The 25,389-nt window shown below is 39.7% G+C and overlaps 1 protein-coding gene across 26 annotated transcripts in view; it reads left to right on the top strand.

The window, feature by feature from the left end:
- Positions 1-25,389, top strand: part of DST (dystonin) — a 502,305-nt gene that overhangs the window by 288,105 nt on the left and 188,811 nt on the right. For all 26 annotated transcript variants that reach the window (XM_086707113.1, XM_086707116.1, XM_086707108.1 and 23 more), the window contains one exon: positions 14,795-14,961. In XM_086707113.1, coding sequence (XP_086563239.1) covers positions 14,795-14,961 — 167 coding nt within the window. The remainder of the gene's footprint in view (positions 1-14,794; positions 14,962-25,389) is intronic.

Genomic DNA, 25,389 nt, shown 5'->3' with positions numbered 1-25,389 from the left:
GTGCTGACAGCTCAGAGCCTGGATCCTGCTTCGGATTCTGTGTCTCCCTCTCTTGCTCTACCCCTCTCCTGCTCAAGCTCTGTTTTTCTGTCTCTCAAAAATAAATAAATGTTAAAAAAACATTAAAAAAAAGCATGTTTCTTAAAAATGCTAAATTTTGGGAACCAGCATCACCCTAGCTTAGCATTTGCATCTTGTTCTCTTCTCAATGTAATTTTCTTTTTTCTTTTCTTTTCATTTCCTTTGTTGTAATATTTACTTATTTTTGGGAGAGTATTAGTGGGGGAGGGCCAGAGAAAGGGGGACAGAGGATCCGAAGCAGGCGCTGTGCTGACAGGCTGACAGCAGTGAGTTCGATATGGGGCTCAAACTCATGAACTGCCAGATCATGACTTGAGCTGAAGTCGGATGCTTAATTGACTGAGCCACCCAGGTGCCCCTCAATGTAGGTTTTCTGATAAGCAGTGCGGATTTGGGGCCCAGGAGGCAGGAGGTCTGAGTTCTAGTCAGCCTTTGCCCCAGAGAGCTGTACGACTTGGACTTTTTAAATTTCTTTAAGCTCAGTTTCATTTCCTAGAAGAGGAGAATATTGGACTAAATCATGAAACTGCTATTAATAATAATGGTATTTGTTGAGTCCTACTATATGCCAGACACTCCACTGTTGTGATATTTAATCTTCAGAGCAAGCCTATGGAATGGTTCTATTTTTAGCTCCATTTTACAGAGGAGGAAACTGAGCCTTAGGAAAGGTAAATAACTTGGTTAGGTCACTCAACCAGTAAGTGGAAGAGCTTGACCCACATATTTTTACCAAGCTGAACTCTTAACCTGATACAAGTTACCTACCTTTTCCCCTATACCTCTCTTTCACTTTTAAATATCTATGAATTCATGTATGTAACTGCGTACCTTTTTGTTTGTTTACTGTTTTCACCCTTTCCTCCATCTCTCTCTTCTTTTATTTCTCTGTCAGGCACTTATTATGTACCTGTTATATATTGAACCAAAACGAGGCACTTTGAGAGTAATAAAACATAGCTCTTTTCTGCGTGGAGTATATCCCATTGTTTGTGTAGAACAAATGACAGGGACCATGACTGTAAACTTAGTTACCTGGAAGTTAGGCCTCTGGGATGGTAATCATGAAGAACTTTAACTTCCCACCATACTGCGTAGCCACATATTAACTAATGAAAGCCAAACTCTTCCTATGTTCCTTTTCATCTTTTGGTGAATTGCCAACGTATAGTTCAGTAACCAAGGAAAGAAGCCAAGGAGAGAGGATGAGAAATAAGGAGTGTGGATATTGTACAAATTATATTATCAGTCTCTAAATAATGAAGAGTTTAATTTTTAATTAATTTTCATATTTTAAAACTTAAAAAAATTGAGAACCACCTCAAAATGTTAGAAGCATATATTAATGTTCAAACTTGCTGAAATATAATTATTTGATATTATTTTCTTTGGCCAAGTCTTTTATGAATCTTAGACTCCAGAATTCTTTATTAGAATTCAAGCACTAGGATAAAATCTAAAGGCTTTTCCTTTTATATGATAGCTTTGGTCTACTAATTTTGAAAACAAAGGTAATTTGGTTTACAGTTGACTAACTCATTCCTTTCTGAACTGTTTCATCTTTTAAAATGAGAAGGCATTTATTAATTTTTAAAAATGTTTACCATTGTTAGTTGTTACTTGGATTTCATAACCAGTTTCTGAAAATTTCGTTATGAAATAGTTGCATAGAATTTGGGTCTTTTTCAGTATTACAATGCTTTGGTCTTTTCAGTTAAATGAAGGACGTGCAAAAATTTAAAGCCTTTGCTGTACAAAGAGAATAGTTATATTTTCCCCCTTATTTGATTAAGAAATAAATGAGCATTTCCTAAATTTAAAGCATTAGTACTTGAACTTTATCAACTTTTTGCTTTTGTCCTTTATTTAACTCTTCCTTTTAGGGAGACCGTTATAGCCAGATAGAATTTTCAAAATATTTGTGCCATCTTTGCTGTTAAAAATATTTTGTGGAGCATTTTCACACATTTTTGAAACTTGGAAGCACTGACTAAAAATGTGTTGATTACATTTGTTTCTGCCAAAATAGTTAAAACATCTTTGAAGAGGTTGTCTTTGGAAGCAAACATCTTGGCTTGGAAATATTTGCCTGTGTTGACAAACTCAATATGGGATTTGCTTTTGTCTGACTACATTGTCGAGTAGTGTGAATCAAAGAGTTTATGCAATAGTCCCCACCTGGTGCACAGTTACCTCTGCTCACTGGGGGCAGGTGCTGTTCTGAACCCTGTGTGTGTGTTGTTTTAGTCTCTCAACATCTCCATGAGGAGATACTTTACATGGGAAGAAACTGAGGCCCAGAAAGGCCACAGGGCTAGTATGTGGTGGGGTCCGGAATTGAACACAGGTCACAACCTTCCACGGCTCTGTGCCAGTCTTCCTCTCATTGTTACACTTTTACTCGTGAAACAGTTATGTTAAGAAATTCTGGAGGTAGAAATTCTGAGGTCCATTTTTTCCAATGTGCAGCTTTCATTCTTCTTCATACCAGAACTCTCTCAAATAGAATATAACCTCTTTTATTTTAACAAATATGTGAAGGAATTGAATTTCCTTTGATACCACTCTTGTGTCCAACCCTCTGAAACCAATAGTTGTTTTGTGTTGTACAAGGAAGAACATTTGATTACCTATCATTTCTATATTTACTGTGTCCGTTAGATCAATTTTTGCTTTTATAAAATGAGATGGTTCACTGGTAGGCACAGCTTTTTCTGGAATGTTTTAAGAAGTCAGTACAGATTTGGGGTGGCAGAGGAAAGGGAACTTATGAAATCTTGAATCAGAAGACTAAAATTTAACCCAGTCTTATTTTCCCCATCTGTGAAACAGGGTGGTGTGTTTTGAGCATTAAATGAGGTAATATATGTGAAAAGGACTTACTTAACTTCTGGTTAAGTACTTGATAACTTCTATCTTATTAGTGTCTTCTGCTGCTGTGGAAAAGAGGAAACATCTTGTAACCATCTGCTGAGTAGAAAAGCTATATGTTTTCCAAATTCGTAACAGGGCATTTCTTTCGTTCCTGTGGACATGAGGCATTATGCATAAGCAGAGTAGGCTGCCTCCTTCTGTCTCCCCAACTCTACTCATCCTCTCACTATATTTTAAGCAAATATTTACTTAATACCTATCATTTGTCAGACAGTATATTCATCTAACTCTGTAATTAGTTAAAAATTTTGTCAACCTGTCGGAATAGAAATAACCCCTGGGATGAGCCAATTCTTGGAGCTCATATTGGTTATGGACACCTTAGTACATGTACATTTCAGAGACATTATTGTTAGTAGTTCTGGTATGAGAATAGAAGAGAGCATGATGCCAGGGGGAAATCTACCATTCTGTGGGGGAAATGCTGTCAGTTAAGGTGTTGTGTTTAGTGAGGAAAATTGCTGTGAACCCTGACCTTCAGTTTATGTCAGAGATCCAAGGGTGTAGCTTCCTCTGAAAATGTGTAGAATTTTATATATCAGCTACTTTGCCAGGATAGAGACTGAGAAGCTCCGGTGAAAAGGGTCTTGACTTCAGGGGTTAAGGCAAAGGTAGAGGGTGCTCTTTCGTGACCTATGTGTGGACAGCCATTTTCCCAGCAGAAGGCACACTGAAAGGAAGCACCCACTGTGGCTACTGACCCAGAGAAAAAATTAGTGGGAGTTGTAAGGATAGATTTCTTTTGTAAATGTGAGGGAGAAACTTCTTGCAGATTCTAAATTGGAATTTAGAAGACCCAAGTCCACACCCTAGGCCTTCTACTAGCATAGGAGATGCTGGTCAAGTCACTTCACTTCTTGTAGCCTCAGCTTGCTCACAAGTGAAACGAGGGAATCCTCCAAGTGCCTTTGGGTACTTTCAGCTTGAGTTCCCCTGATTCCTTAATCCTTAAGTATAGTTATAGCTTTCTCTAAGCTAAATATCTTAGTTCTTTTTACTTCAGAGATGTTGCCTTTCCCATGTGACACATAAGTTATTTAAGTAGTAAATTTGATTAAGCTTTTTAATCTTTTCAACAAATTGCAGTTATTAAAAAAATAAAAAAATAAATGTTGCATGATTTGCCTTGTATAGAAGAATGAAATACATGCATTTTTTTTAAAAGTGAATCTTTTAGGGAGTATCTGACTCAGCTTTGCAGTTTGGCTGTTCTTGTGTTCTTAGTGCATGCCAGAACCATGACAACATCTGTAAAAATAGGGTGTTCCTATCTCCCAGTTGTCTGGTGGCATCGACTTTGCTCAGAGGACTTTCACATATATGGCCTCAGCTGACCAGCACAGTGAGGCTGTTGCAATTCAGTTAGCAGTAAGTGGGTCATCTAGTAATAAGCTGTGCATAAAATCAGAGTGTGCTATGAGATGGGTTATGTTGGCTTGTTTTCTTTTATTGGAAAGGCATTTTGAGGTAGTCTGTTGTGTCAAGTTTATGGAATTGTTTTAGAAAAATGATTTAGATGAAGCTCAGTTTCACTGCTTAATGTTGGGTTCTCACTGAGTACTCTCTGGGCTTGAGCTTGCTGGGTACTTTTGTGCAGTAGTCAGGGCATTCTATTATTATTGGAAAGTGAGCTTAATTGGAAACGTTTTACTTTTCTAAAATGACAAGTCTTACATGACATGACAGGTTAAAACTCACTCATCTCAAATGAAAACATGAAACATGTTTCTGATCTTGCGTTATATATTCCCTCCCTCCACTTATTCAGCAGATATTGAGCACCTAATCTGTGTCATGTTAGGCAGAGTATGAGGAGAATGTTCCAAGGGGAGTAGTAGCTTGAACAGAGGACCCTAGGAGAGAGGGAGCATGTGGTTCACATGGTTCAAAGTTCAGATGGTTCGATCATAGAATAGGAAGGAGATGGCTTGAGTCTAGAGAGAGCAGCCAGGGGCACCTGGGTGGCTCAGTTGGTTGGGTGTCCGATTGCGGCTGAGGTCGTGATCTCACAGTTTGTGGGTTCGAGCCCCGCGTCGGGCCCTGTGCTGACAGATCAGAGCCTGGAGCCTGCTTCGAATTCTGTGCCTCCCTCTCTCTCTGCCCCTCCCCCACTCGCACTCTGTCTCTATCTCTCAAAAATGAATAAACGTTAAAAAATTTTTTTTAGAGAGAGCAGCCAAAACTGAACTGGAAAACTGTGGCTGTGGAGTCAGGAACAACCTGAAATGGCATTTGAAAGTAAGCCAAGACTTGGTGCAATGAGACTAGTTAGGAGACTATTACTAATCCAGACACTGAGGCTTAGTTCCAGAAGGAGGTGGAAGCTCGCTTGAGCCCAGTATTATTCCAGGTGTCTCATGACTGTGTCTTAAAGGATGTCCTTAGTATTGACATTGGAGACTAGAGGTGATGGTCCAGACCAAGGATGGTAATTATTGCCACTCGATAGTTTGTAGTGGGAAAAGAGAGAAAACAGGGAATATAAGACCCTCCTCTCCCCTAGAAACAGTCTTGGGACAGCTAATATATCCATGTTACTGATGCTCGTGTCTTCCTTAGGGATGTGGGAAGCTAGCAGATGCATGAGTTTGAGTGGCACAATGAGTCAACACCCATGGGGAGGTTTCAGGAGCATTGGAGCAACTCATGCTTTTATGTTTTGAGAATTCCAACACTGGATTCTTTGGTTCCATTTGCAGAAGCAAACAGTCCATTTGTTGTTGGGTGTGTATTGTGTCTCTGAGCTGTTTGGTGAGACTGTGGTTCACATTTCCTGATGGTGCTCTATGAGGCATTTGGTCAGATGTGCACTATGAAACAAAGCTCATCCCTGAGCAGGCACATGCCTGGTTCTACCGCAGTTAGAACTGTGTGAATTTGGGTCAGGCTTTCTTTCTTCTGTTTGAATAATGTCTGCACCCTTTCCCCCTCCCCTGCCCAGAGACTTCTCCTAAAGCCCCTTGGGCCTTCTTTTAGTTCCATTTATTAATGTTTCAATCATTGTATGTTGTCTCAGCTCTGCCAAGAGGAAAAAGGGAAATTATGTAGTAAAATCTTAGTGTTGAGTGTAAGGGTAGAGGTGATGTGGGAATAAGGGATGTGAATGTAGGAAAGAGTATGAGGGTTTTTGTTTTGTTGGTAGCATTTTTTTTAGGCTGAGGTTTTTGGTTTTTTAATTTCAGTTTTTGATCTTATATGGAGTGAAAAGAAAAAAAAACAGATATGGTGACTTCTTTATTTTCAAGGCTCAGGATCCTGAACTATGAAAATGACTTCATATACTTGGTATCTGGATTCTTTTTTAATGCCCTAAATGGTTTAAAATAATTTTGCCAAAATATATAGCCAGCAGGCATATTTTTAATTCAAATGGGTTTTGGGATTTCCTATCCAAATGGTTAGATTTTTCTGAGATTTACCAGTAGGAACAATACTTTTAGAATCCACATTTGGAGAACCCACTGTCTAATAACATGACCATGCCATTTTTGAGAATGCCTTATGTTGTGTATTTTTAAAGCTTGGAACTGTTCTCTGTAAACCAGCTTTTGTCAGGGCTCTGGAAAATACTTGCTCTTCACATAAAAACCTTGTAGATTTCCAAATTTCGGTTTGGACTGTCCTCTTGGAAGAGGAATACACATAAATAGAGTGGTGGTAGACGGCCAATTACCCTTTCTTGCTCTGGCCATGTCACGGCACAACCACATTCTTGACTTTATGGGAAGGAAATAACATTTCCTCTGCAATTCAAGTGAAAACTACTTACTGAAATTTCACATTTAAAGCAGATAAGCCAGAAAAAAAGTCAGTGAAGTTGCTTAGTTGAAAAATTAAGGAAAATAAGCAGAAAGAATTATTTTGATTATAGGTAAAGTGGAAAGCCAGACCAAAACTTGACAGTTCATACGAACTTCAAATTTCCAGTAGTGAGACTCAGTTCTAGAAGAAGGTGGAAGCTTTGCTGAACCCCATACCATTCTAGACTTATCATAATTTTGTCTTAAAAGATACTGTAAGATTGACACTGGCATTCACTTGGACTTGGGATATAAAGACATTTTAATTCAAACATGTCAACCTCCTCCCATCATACTCTTCCTTGAACTTGGAGAATACTAGATTTAGGTTATTTTTACACAGTGCCAAAATAAGTTTTTTGGAAAATGTTGCCAAATATGTCATTTTTACTGTTTAGATAGTAAGCAAAAACCTACAAAAAATGGTTGAGTGACATTTTTATGGGTCCATCAGTTTTTTTGCTTGGAGTTTGCACAGTGTAGGTAATAAAGCCTCTCCTTCCTGTGTGGGACCTTGACGTATATGCTAAAGCAGAAGTGATCAAGAGTATCCTGGTTGCCTGAATGAAATAATTCAAATTCCAGAGGTGCCTAACTCAATCACAAAGATATATGCTCATGGGCATTTACTGTCTATTATGTGCCAAGCAGTGACAAAGTTAAGACACTGTAATGCTAAAATGAATAAGACATTGTCATTTTGTGTACGTTTGCTCACATATTAGAGGGACAGAAGATATATCAACAGATGATAATAATACACAACACGTGCTATTACAGTAGTGTGTGTATGCACCACTGTGGAAGCAGAGAGGATGGTGGGACATCTCTCACAGACCCTGGAGATTGAATCAGCTGGGGCTTCTTCAAAGAGATGGATTAGTGAAGGGGTTGAGTGGGATGGCAGCTGGGGAGGGCATTCTGTAGGTAAGTAGTAGCATATATAAATGCATAGTGTCCTGTGGAAATGTATTGTTCTTGAAGGAACAAGAAGTGGTTCAGTGGGGCTGGAGTATGAGGAATTTTTGGGGGGGTGTGTTGAAGGGGAGGGAGGAGAGAAGAGGCTGCATACGACTGTGTGACCAATTGAAGATAGGTACAGATGGAGATAAAGGCATCGAGGACGACTTCAGCGTTTTTGATTTCCGAGCAACTGGGTAAATGATGAGGCCATCCTCTGAGCTACAGATACAGAAGGAAGAGTGAGATGGAGAAAGAGAAATTCAGCTTTCTCTATAGTGGGTTTGAAGAGGTTGTGAGATAAAGCACAGTGAAGCCAGGTAGATGCAAGTTCAGGTGTTACTTCTACCTGTTAGTAGTTTGTGTGCACTTGAGCAAGTCACATAACCACTTTGTGCTTCATTATCATTTGTAAAATGAGATTGTATCTAATGATGATGAGATGATATTTGGGAAGTGCTTCAACCCACTGGCTCACTGAAGTGCTCAATATATGATTGGTTTTACTATTTTGACAGAAGTGTTCATTAGGGAGTTAGAATTTATGGGTCTTATGTTCAGGGGTAAGTTTTGGGAGCATCCAAAGTCCAAGGGGATCCCAGAGTCATTGGTATGAGGGGGGAAGTTGAAACCATTGTAGAAGGTGAGATTGTACAGGAGGCGTGAGAAGAAGCGGGGGTGCTGAGGACTGAGCCTGGGGAATAGCACTAAAGGAAGGGTAGCAGTGGAGCCTCTACTGCAAACTGAGAACGAATGGCCAAGGATGCAGGAGGAAAACCAGGAAGGAGTGACATCAGGAAAGTCAGGGAGGAAGACTGCCAGTGACAGATGCCTCAGACAGATCAGGAGTGGAGAATGGACAGATTGGAAAGCAACCCTTGAGCTCTTCTCTGTGATGTTTTTCTGTCATTAAATTGCAGGCTCCATGAGGGTGGTTGTATGACCAGCTCCTCGTAGTGGTATTAGCAGACATTTGTGAGTGCTTATTGATTAAGTGAGACTATGGAAGAGGAGGTGGTAGATGATTGCTCACAATATCTTTCAGCTCTTCAGGTACCACGTGACCTCCCTCCTTTCGTGCTTACAACTTGCTCTGTTACATTTTACCATCTGATTTCCTTTTTCTCCTGGGAAAATCGAGTCACAAGCAGGAAGCTCCCTAACTTTCCTGTCTGGTCACCACTACTTAGTTTTAGTGGAGTGATTGGGATGGAAGCCACATCACAGCAGGTTGAAGAGTAAAGATAATAGAGCTAAAAAATACAAAAATAAAGTCTATTTAAAAAAACATGAAAATTACAGAGGGTTTTTTTTGTTGTTGTTGTTCAGTTGCTTTACTGGAAGAGAAAGACAGTGATAAGAAAAGAGGGAATTGAGTTTATAAATCTTGTTTATTTTTGTTTTAGGATGGAAGAGATGGGCATTGTCAGTGTGGAGCCTGATGTGGGGCTCAAACTCATGAACTGTGAGATCATGACCTGAACCGACCTCAAGAGTCAGATGCTTAACTGGCTGAGCCACCTAGGCACCCTGAGATGGGCATTTTTATTTAAAAAAAAAATTTTTTTTTTAACGTTTATTTATTTTTTTGGGACAGAGAGAGACCGAGCATGAACGGGGGAGGGGCAGAGAGAGAGGGAGACACAGAATCAGAAACAGGCTCCAGGCTCTGAGCCATCAGCCCAGAGCCCGACGCGGGGCTCGAACTCACAGACCGCGAGATCGTGACCTGGCTGAAGTCGGACGCTTAACCGACTGCGCCACCCAGGCGCCCCAAGATGGGCATTTTTAAATATTGAGAGCCAAGACCCAGATGTGGAGGGGATGATTGATAGAGTGAGAATTCCCCAGGAGACAGGAGGTGGAAGGATTCTGAGCATATGAGAAAAGCAGGTCATGCAAAAGCCAAGTTTGTTGGTAGCAGGGCAGGGCAGTGAGGGAGTTCTTACTCATGTTGCTATTTTCTCGATAAAGAAGGAGATTAAAAAGTGAACGCTAAACATAAATAAGGAAGTGGTACAGTAGGGAATTTTGTGCAAATGGTAAAGAATATTGAAAGAGAGATTGTGAGGGATAGAAAAACCGGCCAATTAGGACACCAAGAAAAAGTGCCAGCTTTCTTAGCGTGCTTAGCTGAATTGCAGACCTGGAACCTGTGGTGGCAGCAGTCCACATGGAACTGCAGTTTTCTAGTAGAGCTTTATAGCATAGGGAAGAGTAGGGGAGATGTGCAGCTGACTTGGCCAGGATTGCGGTTTGGCTGGGGGCTTGCAGGGCAAGGAGAAGGGTGTGAGGGAGTTGAGGAAGTTGGTTGAAGTGGTGGATCACGTGTTGCAGGCCAGCTAGAGAAAGAGGTGAAGATAGAAGAGGGCTCATAGAATGGATCATAATGAGGCATATCAAGCAATGTGAGATGTAAGTGAAGCCAGATAAGTGGTTTTTACCTAGGGTTGGGGAAAGAAAGTGGTAGAAGAACAGGAAGTCACTATCGGAAGTTAAATATAGGAGGCGGACTAGTTCTGGTGTAAGATGATGAGGTCCAGGACGTAGCAATAGATGTGTGAATGGATGAAGTGGAGAGAAGAAGGACTGTGAGGATGTGACACAGCATGGAGCCAGGTACACACTGAGCCAGGTGTCAGATCTTTGGGGCATGCAGGAATCTTTTTTTTTTTTTTAATTTAAATTTTAGTGCACAGTGCAGTGCTGTTTTCAGGAGCAGAATTCAGTGATTCGCTTACATACAGCACCCAGTACTCCTTACAAGTGCCCTCCTTAATGCCCATCACCCATCTAGCCCATCTCCCACCCCCAGGGATCATTTTTAAGGAGAAGAAGGTGGTGATATAAGAGTGAGTGGCCTACAGTGTAAAAGTGAGGTCTTCGTACCTATGGGTCACGGTTTGAAAACTATCATTTTTGTATCACTGGGGGATTAGAATATGCTTGCCCTGCCTGGTGGTATGTGGGACTTGACCGGAGGTGAGAGGGACAGACCAAGTTCAGTAAAATAGTAGAGGCAGTAAAGGTACTGAAGTTTTAGGAGCCTTTGTTTACCCTGGAATAGATATTTCTGGAAAGCTTGAGAGTGGTGGCAAGCTGGGTCAGGAGAGATGAGACAGGGATGAAATACAGGCTCAGGAGGCTCAGTGACAGGAAGAGCTTGAATTTGGGTGGTAGCCAGCAATGACCTGGATGTGAGGCATGAGGGCTTCAAGTTTCCAAAAGGAACTCTGGTGTAAAGGATTTTGTTTGCTTTAGGTGCTAGCTGACAGATTGTTGGTGAGAAACTTTAAGTGGCAAATACTACTAATAAAATTGTGGTGGGAGAAGCTAACATTTGTATGCCAGGCACTGTGCTAAGCATTTGATGTGGATTTATTTTACTGAATCTTTAGAACCACTCAAAAGAGGTAGAAATTCTGTCATAATTTAAGTTTTTTAAATGAGGAAAATGGATTTTAGATGATGTGGATGGCTCTGGGTTGTGGTCCCGTTTACTCTTGGAGCTGGAATTTGAACCCAGGCAGCATGAATGGAAACCTTCTCTGGTCTCCGCATTGACTTCAGGATCTGAAAGGAGGAAGCTTGATTACTTCCTAGAACCACACCTGACCTTTCACTGAGGGAGGGTTCAGACTGTTGTGCTGAATGCATAGATTTTAAATCAGGGGTCATCAATGACAACTGCAGACATAAATTTTAGAGTTTAATTTATTTTTCATTTTGGTTTTGATTGCACAGTATCATGAAAAGTTTGATACACTCAAGAGACGTAGTAGTTAATGGTAACAGGACATTTTAAAAAATACCTTGAGGGGCGCCTGGGTGGCGCAGTCGGTTAAGCATCCGACTTCAGCAAGGTCACGATCTCGCGGTCCGTGAGTTCGAGCCCCGCGTCAGGCTCTGGGCTGGTGGCTCAGAGCCTGGAGCCTGTTTCCGATTCTGTGTCTCCCTCTCTCTCTACTCCTCCCCCGTTTATGCTCTGTCTCTCTCTGTCCCAAAAATAAAATAAACGTTGAAAAAAAAAATACCTTGAGTTTCCCTATAGGAATAATACTCAGGTAATTGGAAATGGCAGGAAAAGCTGAAAATGAGTCAGTGTGTTAGTAGTCTTTAATTATGTTAAACTTTGGTTCATAATATTTGAATATACATTTGAAAATCACAGCTTTTTAAATAGTGTATGCATGTGTAATAACCTGAAGTAGTGTGTGGGAGTAACAATCTGAAATTCATCCATTGGAAATTTATTTAATTAGACTATACTGCTTTCTCCTGGTTGATATTTAGACTGTTTTTCGACCTCAGAACTCCCCCTTTAATATCCTTCCTGGGATAAAATGCTGAGCAGCACTTGAACCTATTAAACTTACCTTGTAGTTGAAATTTACTGACTTCCCTTGTGAATAGATAATTCAGTGACTGGACTGGCATGGAACGTTCTTGAGCAGCAGAAAATAGTCCCCCGCCTTTCCAACTCTCTCCCTTTTCTTTATTTAGTTGTGATTACCACCCACGGAGCTCCCTTGTGGTAAGGGTTCCCAGAAGCAGTTGATTTTATAATTTGTAAAGACTAAGAGAAGCCTCTTGAGAGATTTTGCCGGGAGGCATAACTTTCTTGTTTATAGTTTCCTAGATTTGTTTCTCTGAACCCTTGTTTTTATAAATGTTGATTTGCTTGAGGCAACAAATTTAAAAACTTTTTACTTCTCAGGGCACCTGGTGGCTCAATTGGTTGAGTGTCCAACTCCTGATTTCAGCTCAGGTCATGATCTCATGGTTTGTGAGTTCGAGGCCTGCATTGGGCTCTGTGTTGACAGTGGGTAGCCTGGTTGGGATTCTCTCTCTCCCTCTCTGCCCCTTCCCCACTTGTGACTCATGCTCTCTCTCTCTCTCAAAATGAATAAACATTAAAAAAAAAAAAAACTTTTTACTTCTCTTTACAGTAGGAGAATTGGGAGAATAATAAAGCCAAATTTTTGCTTCTCCCTTTGTAAAAAAGAATAATAATAACTACAACAGTAAAGTTGCTGACATTACACTGTGTTCGTGTTGAATTCTCATGACATAGCATAATAACTATTACCATCATTATTTTACAAGTCAGAGGATGGTCTTGAAACAGTTGAGTAACTCGAACATAAATGGTGGAGATGGAATTTAAACTCCTGGGATGTACTAGAAGGGCTCTCTAGCATAATTTCAGATCAGGGTATCAGTTGGAAGTTGGGGGTGGAATAACATTGGTGATTTTTCTGCTCTTTATTTCCCCACATTAAAAAAAAAAAGGAATTTGTCCTGTATATACTATATAATGTGTTCATGCATGCACATAGTTCTTTTCATGCTGTGGAGATTAGCACAGGTTCTTAGAAAAGATGATTAAATTGAGACCATGAGCTCATATTTATTTCTTTTTTTGTTATAAAAATAATTAATTAATTTAGGTCGAGCAAGGGAGGGGCAGAGGAAGAGGGGGAGAGAGAGAGAGTCCCAAGAAAGCTCCACACTGTCAGCACAGAGCTGGACAGGGGCTCAAACTCACAAATCGTGAGATCATGACTTGAGCCAAACTCAAGAGTTGAACGCTTAACCCACTGAGCCACCCAGGCACACCCTGAGCTCATCTTTCAAATCATTTGTCAAGGAGCATGTCTCATACTGTGGCTGAGAGCAAGCTCTGCAGGGCATGGAGATCTATGCAGAATATTGGAGAAAGGGTGTGTGTGGCTCCCGCTATCATGGCCAGGTGGTGGTGTTAGAGGCTGCCAGGCCTGGCATGGGCTTTTGCGGCTGCAGCCTGCACCAGGTTCCTGGTTGGCCTGGCCTCCGGCTCTTGTGGCAGCTGGGAGGAATAAAGGGCTTCCTGTCTGAGCCTAGCACTGCTGCATGTCAAAGGCTTTCTTCAGTCTGGGACTGTAAAATTTTCTACTTTCAGTTCTTTGACTCTGGCTCTTCTGACCTCTGACTTCTGTGTTGTATTTACAGTCTCTGGGCAAGACTAGATTGACGAGAGTCTTAAACATGATCTGCTTCTCCCTCCTACCTCCTCATTTTATAGATGAGGAAGTTGACTCACAGACGTGAAATGTATTATTCACAGCGGTGGGAGTAGTGGCCAGAACTAGAAGCCAACCTCATGACTTGAGTGATTTTTTTCCTGTTACAAAATGACTTGTGCCTCCCTATATATTGCTTCCAGTTCTTTATTTACTCATCCTGATCCTGGCTTCCTGCCTGTCTTTCTTGATCCCTTGGCTTTCATCCTGCACTGATGGAGGGAACAGTTGTTTCTTGGTGTTAATCCCAGCTTTGGAATCACTGTGTGACCCCTGGTAAAGTCACTTTGTGCCTTAATATCATTATCAGCAGATTAAGTAGGACCCTTGTTAGAGAGGTTCTTAAGAAAATGTCAATCATGTGAACTGGTGACCTGTTTTATTTAGTGAAAGAGACTTTTAGAAAATTAAATGAAAATGAACAAAGTATAGGGAAAAAAATCAGTTAATAAAGATATCCTGTTGAGTAAACTGAGAAAGGACTCATGAGAAAATTAAAGAGACTTTAGGTCAAATTGTTATGTAGTTAATTGGGGAAGGTACTAGTTTCCTTCTTTGTTCTTTACACAGAATACCTGTCAGATCAAATCCTGCTCTGCAGGTGGTAATATAGATTAGTTTGTAGGTTTTACTTTGGATCCATTTGAACTTGGCAAAACCTTTGGTTGGATTATTTTACAGATCTGATTAGTAAAGAGGAATGTAGAATTCTCAGTGCTGTGACATTTTGGCATAATAAAAAAAAATTAGGTGCTTAGGTTAAATCCTCCTTTTCTCTCTATGAACCTCTTTGAAACTCAGTTTCCCTGTATGTAAAATGGGAAAAATACATTTAGCTTTCCAATGAGAGTTATGAGGACTAAGTAAAATAACACTAATGAAGTGCTTGGTACATAGTAGTTTCTCAGTCTGAGCTGGCTTTCCTCCTAATATTTTAACACTTTCTGTTGTGTTTAGATATCTGATATCCATGTTACTGGAGAGTCAGAGGATATGTCTGCGAAGGAGAGATTGCTACTGTGGACACAGCAGGCAACAGAGGGTTATGCTGGAATACGGTGTGAAAATTTCACTACCTGCTGGAGAGATGGAAAACTATTTAATGCCATCATTCATAAATACAGGTATGGAATTTGTGGGGTCTGTTTTCTTAGACAAATATGAGAAGTGTTTCTTCCATTTCCATATTTTAAAATAACCTTTTATTATTATAGAAGCAATACATGTGCATGGCAGAAATTTAGAAAATACAGACCAAGTACAAGTAGAAACATCAGATTCTTACCACTGCGAGATCATCACTCTAAGCTTGGTGCATACACACAGACCACAGAGCTATATCATATCTTTGGATTTTGCTAGTAACTTGGAAGACAGTAAGCTCTGACATATAGAGTCTTCAAGTGGGTGAGCATGATTGTACAAATGGAGAACTGATGAGTTGTAAGGTAAGGGTTTAGTTCAGACTTAGAGCTCACACATGTCCAAATTACAGTCTCCTACACTGGTTGCTGTGATGAGTAGCTGGGTTCAAAAGAGGACAACTTTGGGGTCGTAAACAGTTTTCTGGATGAGAATTATTAACAACTGAATCCCCGTTAACACTGACATAGCACTTACTATAAAGTGCCAGACACCATCCTACGCAGTTTTTACATATATTGATTTATTTAGTTCTTACAGCATCCCTATATCATCATTCCCAGTTACCATACAAAAACTGAGGCACTGAGTAAATACTTGCTTGCAGTCACACAGAGCAAGTGGCAGCTTTGAGATTCAGACCTGGGGCCTCTGGCTTTTGACTCTATGCTTTCAATGTCTTCTAAGGAGCTAGAGCCCCAGAAAATATTTATTGAAAACAATACGTGTGTTGATCTCAGTAACTTTTCTTAGTTTTGAAAAAAATATATCATGTTGTTGAAGAATGTCTTCCTAAGTAGAGTAAGCTTAAGCTATAGCTCATTGGACTAACAAATTTATTTGATAAAAATAGTAATTATATAGAATAGTTAATATTTTGATAACTTTCTACATGTGGGGCATTCTGTTCATTGTTTTCCATATGTTATCCCATTCAAATCTCCTAACAGTCCCACAAAACAGGAACTGTTATTATCCCACTTTTGCAGAGGAGGAACCTTGGGTTTGCCAAGGTCTCGCTGCTAATACATCATAGAGCTGAGATTTTAATCTCGGTCTGCTTGATTTAAAATCCCATTCTCCCCATCTGTCTTCCTTCTCTTTCTTTTTTTCTTTTCACTCCCCTGAGGACCTTACTCTTTCCCTCTTTTTTTTTTTACAAAGGGGAGAGATCTTTTTCTCTTTCCCTCTTTTTTATTTTGGAAATTTTAACATCAGTCAAACTGTAATGAATCTCCCACGCATCCGCACCCAGAGCCCCTTTATAACACTGTAATAATCTGCTTCTTTATGGAACATTTCAGTAGAGGTAGGTATAGTTTGCCTGATTAATAAGAAAAATCAGAATCAACTCGCCTACACTTGTTGAAAATAAAGTACCAGATCTCCTTAAGTAACACAGTGCCAAGAGGGTTTAGTCGGTACAGACATTGCTGTCATCATACTGCGCTTCTATGTGACTTAAAACATGAGGCCATCAGAAGGCTGCATAATTGGATATATTTTATACCTGGGATGGTAAGATCTTGGCCTTTAAATAAAAATATTTGGATTGTTATACCTGAAGGATTTATGTCATGATGTACCTTTGAGTGTGTGCTCTTTTCTCTTTGAAGTGTTTTAAGTAGAAGCAAAGCATTTAGAAGCCAGCTATTATTCTAAAACAATTGACTTTTAAAAACAATGGTCTCCGGACATTGTCTCTTCAATACTTGTGAAAGAGTATAAGTACAAATTAGTATATACATGCTGTGTGTTTTTCTCCTACATATGTGTCAGAAATGCTGAAATTTCCTGGGGAAGTTTAACATTATAGAGCTCATATTGCTTTAGGAGAGTATTTGGATCTTTTGAATATTATTTGCTTTGAACTTTTAATTTGACAGAGGGATCATTTTAGAAAATTGTTTAGCTTTACTGGAGCACCTGGCTGGCTTACTCACTGGAGCATGTGACTCTTGATCTTGGGGTTGTGAGTTCAAGCCCCACGTTGGGTATAAAGATTACTTAAAATCTTTTTTTTTTTTTTTTTTTTAAAGAGAAGAGGGGCATCTGGGTGGCTCATTTGGTTAAGCATCTGACTTCTGACTTTGGCTCAGGTCATGATCTCATGGTTCTTGGGATCGAGCCCCATGTCAGGCTCCACACTGGCAGTTTGGAGCCTGCTTGGGATTCTCTCTCTCTCCCTCTCTCTCTCTGCCCCTCCCCTGCTCTCACATGTGCATACGTGCGTGTGCGTGCTCTCTCTGTCTCTCTCTCTCAAAATAAATAAATAAACTTAAAAAAAAAGAATTGTTTAGTTTTAACTTTGAACTTTGATTTCCTAGTTGGCTTTGTTTTCCCTTGTTAGAATTCATGGTAGAAATACTGAGTATCAGGTTTAAGTGCTCACAAGATTTCTTTGTTGCTTATGTTCATCATCATGTGCCTCTTAAATACTACTGTGGCCTTTTTCACTGGAAGAAACTTTTCATGTGTAGAACTGTTTTTAGCTAAAAAGTACTCGGGCTTTTCTTTTTACTTAAAAAATGATCGAGTACTTTTCTTCTAGCATGTGTAAGAAATGGATGGGGTTGAACTACACATAGTTTTCACTGTTGAATGCTTTAAAATACTCTAAAGGGGAAAGAGAAAGTTATAAACAATTGAAATATCACTGTAAGAAGATTTTTGGATATTGGACAGCAATAATCAGATTTAGAGAGTAGTGTCTAATTTATAGTTGTTTTTACTTGATAATTATTCCCCTAAATTTTGTGATGTATTTGGACTTGCTGTGGAAACATATCCGTTTAATTGGGTTTGGGGGTCTATTTCTAGATTAAAAGTTGTTTTTTATATATGAGTTTCATTTGACTTATGTAATAAAAATGATCTGAGGTGGTACATGGGTTTGGTTTCTACTTAAATACCAAGCCTAACTGTATGGAGTACTCGGTTGAGAAGGATCTTGACAGGGAGTGAGGGCTTAGCAGGAAAGAACCTTGAGATTCCTGGAGTGGATGGGCGGAGGATTGTGGTGCCACTCGTGAAGCAAGTTTGCACGCCCCAAAGAGAATATGAAAGATTTCCCTGGGGATTGCAAGGAAAGTGGATACTCTTTGTCATTTCAACTATTTTTTTAAAGGTTTTATTTATTTATTTTGAGAGAGAGAGAGAGAGAGAGTACTAGCATGAGTGGGTGAAGGACAGAGAGACAGAGAGAGAGAGATAATCTCAAGCGGGCTCCACATACAAGCCTCAATCTCTTGAACCATGAGATCTTGACCTGAGCTGAAATCAAAGAGTTGGACGCTTAACCTACTGCGTCACCCAGGTGCTTCCTATGCCCCGTATTTGTCATTTAAAAATAAACAAGTATTGTAGTAAATGATCTGGTCAGATTTTTGTGTACACATCTCCTGAAGATTTAGAAATATTGATCTGAAATGGGGACAGAATAATAGCACCCTTCAGATTTTGTATTGCTGTCAATACTGTCAAAACTTAAGTACATTAATTTGGATTGCCTAGCATAATTTTATTAGTGTTCCCACATAGAATATGACTTATGAAGTGGAGAGAATGTTTGTTAACCCCAGTAAGCAGTACTCGACTAACATGAAATAAAAAAGAAATTTTTATAGTAAGAGTAATTTATAGACATTACACAATAAAAACCATCCCTGAAGTTAAAAAGAAAGTAACTGTTGCATAGAAGGCACCCAAGAAATATGTGTGGACTGTTGACCATGTATCAATTTCTGTGTTAGCTGTTTTTATATATGGTAGCTTTTAAAATGATCACAGTCCTGTGAAATAGATGACACTATTTCCATTTTTATCTGCATTTTAAATGATCACATTATTAAATTACTGAAGAAACTGGGGCTCAAAAGGGAAACTAATGTACTCGACATACCTTTTAAATGATGGAGGTGACAGCTCAGGAGTCTCAAGTCCTCATATGCTTCTGTGTAACTACTTACCGTAATACCCTGCAGGTAAACTAGATATCCAGAAATGGAACTGTTGACCTGAGCAACTGTGCTAGGGCAGTGTTGAAAACTAATGATATTCAGCAAAGATACATGAGAATTCTCGATGAATTTAAGAAATGTCTACATGAATAGTATATATATAAATGCCAACTAAGATCTTTGTCCCTCGTAAGAAATTAGTGAGGGACATCAGTCACATAACTTAGAATTAGCCATCAGTGAAAATGGCATTAGCAGCAACTCATAATGTGAGGAAAATTGTAGATAATAAGAGAACATTAAAACGCTCAGCATAAGCGAGAGCAAAACCACAAATGAACTGTTCTGTAGTTTTGGGTATGTCATATTATCCCCAAGAAGGTGAAGAGCCTGGATTATGCAATGGGTAATAAGAATGATAAAGTACTATGATACAGTGGAAGAGATTACAAAGGATAGCTCTTATAGGTTCTACTTAAATAGGTCATTGATTCAGATGGTAACCATGATTATTGCTTATCGTTGTGAGCATGGTATAATATATAGAATTATGGGATCACTATGTTGTATGCCTGAAACTAATACAACATTGTATGTCAACTATCCATCAATTAAAAATAAAATAAATAAATTTTTAGGAAATTCTGTTCCTGATTCCTTGTAGGAAATTCTGTTCTATTTTAGGAAATTCTGTTCCCGATTCCTTCTAGGAACGTCTGTTTTTTGTGTTCAGTTTTCAGTGGAAAGAATTCAAATAATAAAACTACCATATATCTGTACTAGTTTGTACTTGTTTTGTTTGTATAGTTTAAATTTTCTTGAAAGCGTATTAAAATCTTTTCCCTGAAAACCACAGCTGGTAAGAGATCTTAGGTAAATAAACCTCACTCTTGCCCCTAACCTTGGTTTTCATTCAAAAGAATAACAAGGTAGACTGGATTTGATGGACTTAGATCAAAAGGATGTCACAAAAGCATCTGATGAGTAAGTAGCTTATGAGCAAGAGAAGTAGAGTTAACTGAGAATCAACAGCCTCTGGGATTCTAAACTGCAGTAGATTAATCATTCTCCTAGAGTTTGGATACAGAGGACTAAAATTCCCATTAGTAACACATGTTCTTCATAGTAGGTGTTACAGTCAGACCGTTCAGCTGATTTTTCTGTGCTCTCATTTAAGAGTGTGCTCAGTTATCACAGTAAAACTGATTTTGTTTTTCTTTTTGAGAGAAATAAAGCTCTGGCTTCTAGCTTGACATTCAGCCCCTGACTTGTCCTACTTTATCAGTCACTGCATGCAGATAACTGCCCCAGAACATTGATGAAAGCCAAGCTCCCAAACAGCAGCACTCACTGTGAAAACATGTCTGCCTGAGCAGGCATGAACATGAATGTGCGCCCACAGGCCACAAAGAACAGGGCAACATGTGCGGTGGAGCCAGGTGAACACTTAAGGTGGTAGGATGGAAAGGTACGAATATGTCACGACTCACATGGTAGAGGGGTGGTGTGTTTGGCAGAGAGATTATTTCTGCTTAATAGTTTCTGTTTGTCCTAGTCTTGTTTTTAGTTTATGCCATTCACCGGTTTGAATTTCCTTTTGAGGCCCTTGGCATTCTTTTCACAAGCATGTTTTACATACATTACGTAACCAAGGAGGACTCCACTTTCTTAGGATAGATTGTGTTCAGGAGCACGCCATTTAGATATTTTCTAATCAGGCAGCCAGAAGCTTTTCACTTGTCTGAGTGTGTAGTTGGATAGCAATTATTTTGTTCATTGTTTGCATTTTGAATTAGAACTTAATGGGACCATCATATTTCATTACATTAAATGCTTAAAGATGCTGTAATTGGGAAGATTAGACTGTAAGGCTGTGGTCAGAATCATCATGTTTAATAGTCTGACCTGGAGGCCTGTGATTAAGCCGCATGCTTGGATTCAGTCACACCTTACAAGCTGAACTGGATTGGACTGGTTTAATACTGGGAGGAGGCCCTTTAGGGTTTGAAATGTTCCCATAGGAAGTTGGATTAGTGTTGATGAGGGGATTTTTTTTCCCTTCAGAACCAGGTCTGCCCTTAGGCTGCAGAACCCAGAAGTCTGAGGGTGTGTGTATGTGTGTGCGCACACACACAAGTATGGTCTCTGGTGTGTGTGTGTGGCCATGGGCTAGGCAAAGACACAGAGCCCCGAAGGTTATAATTTTTGGAAAAGTCACAAGTATTTCAGTTTTTGAGGCAAAATCAAATTGCTTATTTGCCTTACCAGATAAACTCAACACAGTTGAATTCTGAGAGCTCACCGTGAAAGCCTGGTAAATTTTATAGTAGGTTGTCCTGTAGGTATTTCTTGCCACAACCCTACTTCAACTTGCATCTGTGACTTTTATATAAAAAAAATAGCAACTAACAAAATGTAATACATTAACATCGTAAAATTCTCAAATAGAATAAAGGCAAATGCATTGAAATGTGATCTCTTTCCCCGGATACCCAGTCCCCTTCCCTAGAGACAACTGTTCAGTTTCTTTCATAGTCTTCCAGAAATGTTCTGTGCATATACAAACACCTGTTTTGGGGCAGGGTGGGGGGAGGGTCAGCTTGTTGAGGTATAATTTACATAAGCACCGAATCTTGAACATTATTATAATCTTTTCTAAAACACAGTTGAGAGAATGGCATATATGTTATTTCACATTTTTCTTTCTCCTTAATTTATTTTGGGTGTCTTTCCATATCAGCAGAAATGGGTTTACCTTATTCTTTTAAAATGCTACAGAGTGTTCTAATGTATGGATGTAACATTATTTAATAGTATTGTATTGATGGACTTTACATTTTTTTGCTATTAAAAGTGTTGGATTGGACTTTGTATGTGTGTTTTGCAGATGTGTGAGTGTGTTGGTTTGACAAGTTCCTAGAAGTAGAATTTCTAGGTCAAACGGTGATGCATTTAAAGTTTTAAGACCTATATCTGAATTGTCTGCTAGAAGAGTTGCACTGAAATACCCTTCTGTACTGTTTCCCCTCCATGATGCCTTTAAGAAAGAAACATTCCATTATTTGTTAATGACATCCTAGCAGATATTAAACCCCATTCATTTTTTTCTATTCTTCTTTTAAGTTTGTTTATTCATTTTGAGAGAGAACGCGAGCATGCAAGTGTGCACAGGTGGGTGTGGGACAGAGAGAGAGGGAGAGAGAATCCCAGCAGTGCAGAGCCTGACACAAGGCTCGAACTCATGAACCATGAATGAGATCATGACCTGAGCTGAAATCAAGAGTCAGACCACTCTACTGACTGAGCCAGCCAGGTGCCCTCTCTTCTTTTTTAATTTACCCTTTTATTCATACAATTTTTTTTTCAGCTTTTAAGGTATGTGCCAGAGCTGAAATTGCAGGCTTATGTTTCCCTCTGGTGTGCAAGCTATTAGTCTAAACATGTATGTATTGAGAATTTAGGGGAAAATGACCAAGTAAGTTGGCAAATTTGAGAGTGATGTGATTATTTAAGACGTTAGTATGCCAGCAGTGGGGGTGGTCTTGAGGTAATATACAAGAGAATGTGGGCCACAATGCCAGAGGTTTGGGAAGTATGTAATAAACATCAGATTCCTTCCCTTCCTGCTGCCCACCCACTAATAACAGGGCACGTGACCGTAAAGCACAAGAGAAGCTGGGCTTTGCTGAAATACTCCCCTTACTTTGAAACTTGACATATGCTTCCTTCGTCCTGGCTCCCTTCGGCATTTTCTTACCTTTCTCTAACACTAAGATTTCTCTTATGTTGCAAGAGTAGCTGACATATCTTCTATCCATCTATTTTTCTTTGATAGGTCCGTCTGTTTTGTTGCAATATGTCTTTATTTTGACTCATTTTCAGATTCCTGTTCCTATGTTATTTTGTGATATGAAGTGGTTTAATATTTTCTATCAGACTAAAAAGTAAGTTTATCCCTCTTTTGGAGGCATATTTATCCCCTAGAGAGTAAGATTTACTTAAGTTCACTAAAATATAGGTATTGAAAGAATTAGGTCTCTATCAAAATCAATACTATTCTCTGTGTTTGTTAAAGTGTATGAGGCTGTTATGGGGTTAATTGTTCTTTGTGAATTGAGACTTGTAACTCCTTAGGTATCTTTTAATTTCCATCGGTAGGTTCCAATCTTGAAGTACTAACAAAACTCGCTGTAAATCATAGCATTTTTCATACTTTGCTTTCTGTCTTGTTGGTAGAGAGTTACTTTATAGAAAAAAATAGGAAGAAAATTTGAAATAAATTGAGGCATCTAGTTCTTTTTTTTTTTTTTTTTAATTTTTTTTTTTTTCAACGTTTATTTATTTTTGGGACAGAGAGAGACAGAGCATGAACGGGGGAGGGGCAGAGAGAGAGGGAGACACAGAATCGGAAACAGGCTCCAGGCTCCGAGCCATCAGCCCAGAGCCTGACGCGGGGCTCGAACTCACAGACCGCGAGATCGTGACCTGGCTGAAGTCGGACGCTTAACCGACTGCGCCACCCAGGCTCCCCGAGGCATCTAGTTCTGAGAAAGGGAAAATTGCCTTCATGGCTTTGTTTCCTTCTACAATACGTGCCCAAATAGGAGCATAAAGGAATATATACACCCATTTACAAAAATATGGGTGGGTCTTTTGCATGTTCATCTTTATTTGCTGGGGAGAGGTAAAGAACATATTACAGATCTTTTTTTTTTTTTTTTTCCACTGAGGGGAGGGGGCTGAGGGGAGATACTTTTTGTACCAATAAGAACAGTAAAAACATGCTAAGCCTGAACATGATTTAATCCAAACAGTCATCTACGGGAATTTGTTATGGTAACTGCTGAACTGCCATAGGGTAAGTGAGGCATATTGAATACATATTGTTATTGTGTGATCTATCAGAGAACAAATGTTGAGTAACATGTGGCTTCATGCATCTGTGTGTGAGTAGGTGCGTCATGTTCTGGAGTACAGACGTTGTTTTAAGACTGATTTCTAGGTAAATGGAGGTTTTGGTTTTTTTTTTTTTTTTTTTATTTCCACATAATTTCCTTTCAATTCCTTGCATGCTGCTGAGTACATACTAGTTTTCCAGCAAAGCCTGAGCCTGTGCGCGCCCAGCTACCTGCTTTGTCTGTGCATGTACTCAAGCAGTGAAGCACACCAGGAAAAGTCATATGCAGATGATCAGTTTCACTGTGACTTCATGCTTACCAGCTTCAACTGGTTCTGATCAGCAGTCTTTTCCTAGCTGTGTTAATTCACACCTTCTCTCACTCATACTGCCTTTTCTCCCCTTACTGTCAGCTGATGATCTGCACTCCTGCTCTTAGAGAATACTGACACCAGCAAGTGAAATGTCTTTGTCTTTGCTACCAAAGATACAGACCTGACTTCATTTGCATCCATCCCAGCCCATCTTTGCTCCTGTTTGACAGACGAATTCCTCCTCCACCTCTCCAAGGCCTGTATCCCTCCTCCTGTGCTCTGGATCCCATCTCTACCATTGCTTCAGAAACCTTCTTTCTCATTACACTAAACCTTTCTCCCTTAACAGATCTTTCTCCTTGAATTTTAAGCACGCTGAAGCCTCTTGGCTAATAAAACAACAACAAAAAATTCCTCTCTTAACTCCATGCTTTTTTCCTATCTACTGCCTCACATCATTCCTTTCCTTAAAGGCCAGACTTGTCAAAAGAATTGTCTGTACCCTCCATTTACATTTCTTTACTCCATGTTTATTCCTCACCTCACTTCTTCTGGCCTCTGGGCCCATAATCCACCAAAACTCTTCTAGGGTCAAGAATGTCTTCCATGTGGCTAAATCCAATGGGTCGTTTTCAGGCCTCATTTTTCTCCTCTGTATTTGACCCTACTGACCATTCTTTTCTTCTTGAAATACTAGTCTTTTTTCTTTGGTTTTTATGGCTCCACACTGCCCTGGTTTTCCTCCTGTTTCTTGGGCTCTTCCTGCTCAGATCTATTTGTAGACTCAGCCACAAGGCCAGTACATGTTGGGAGTTTTTGGGGGGTTGCCTGTTGACTTTCTTTTCTCTCTGTGTTGACTCCCATCCATGCCCATACCCCTAAGTTCTGTGGATTTGACCTTCGAAATATCTCCTGCCCTGTCTGCTTCTCTCCACTGCTGCCACATTCTTTTGCAGTCACTATGGTTCCCTACTGGCTTCTGTGGGAATACTTTCAACACTTGAGATTTCTTCTGCATCTAACCTCAGATCTGATCATTTAGTCCTGTCACCTCCTTAACGCATTTCAGTGCATTAGTTCTTAGAAAAATATTCAAAATCCTTTAAGAAGTTCATGAGATTTGGGGCCTCTGGGTGGCTCAGTCAGTTAAGTGTCTGACTTCAGCTCAGGTCATGGTCTCATGGCTCACGAGTTCAAGCCCGGCATTGGGCTCTGTGCTGACATCTCAGAGCCTGCCTT

This window comes from Puma concolor, chromosome B2 (assembly GCF_028749965.1).
Source record: "Puma concolor isolate L17-30 chromosome B2, mPumCon1.1.hap2, whole genome shotgun sequence".
NCBI lineage: Eukaryota > Metazoa > Chordata > Mammalia > Carnivora > Felidae > Puma > Puma concolor.
The sequence above is the reverse complement of the archived record's forward strand: the minus strand, read 5'-3'. Positions and strand labels throughout refer to the sequence as shown.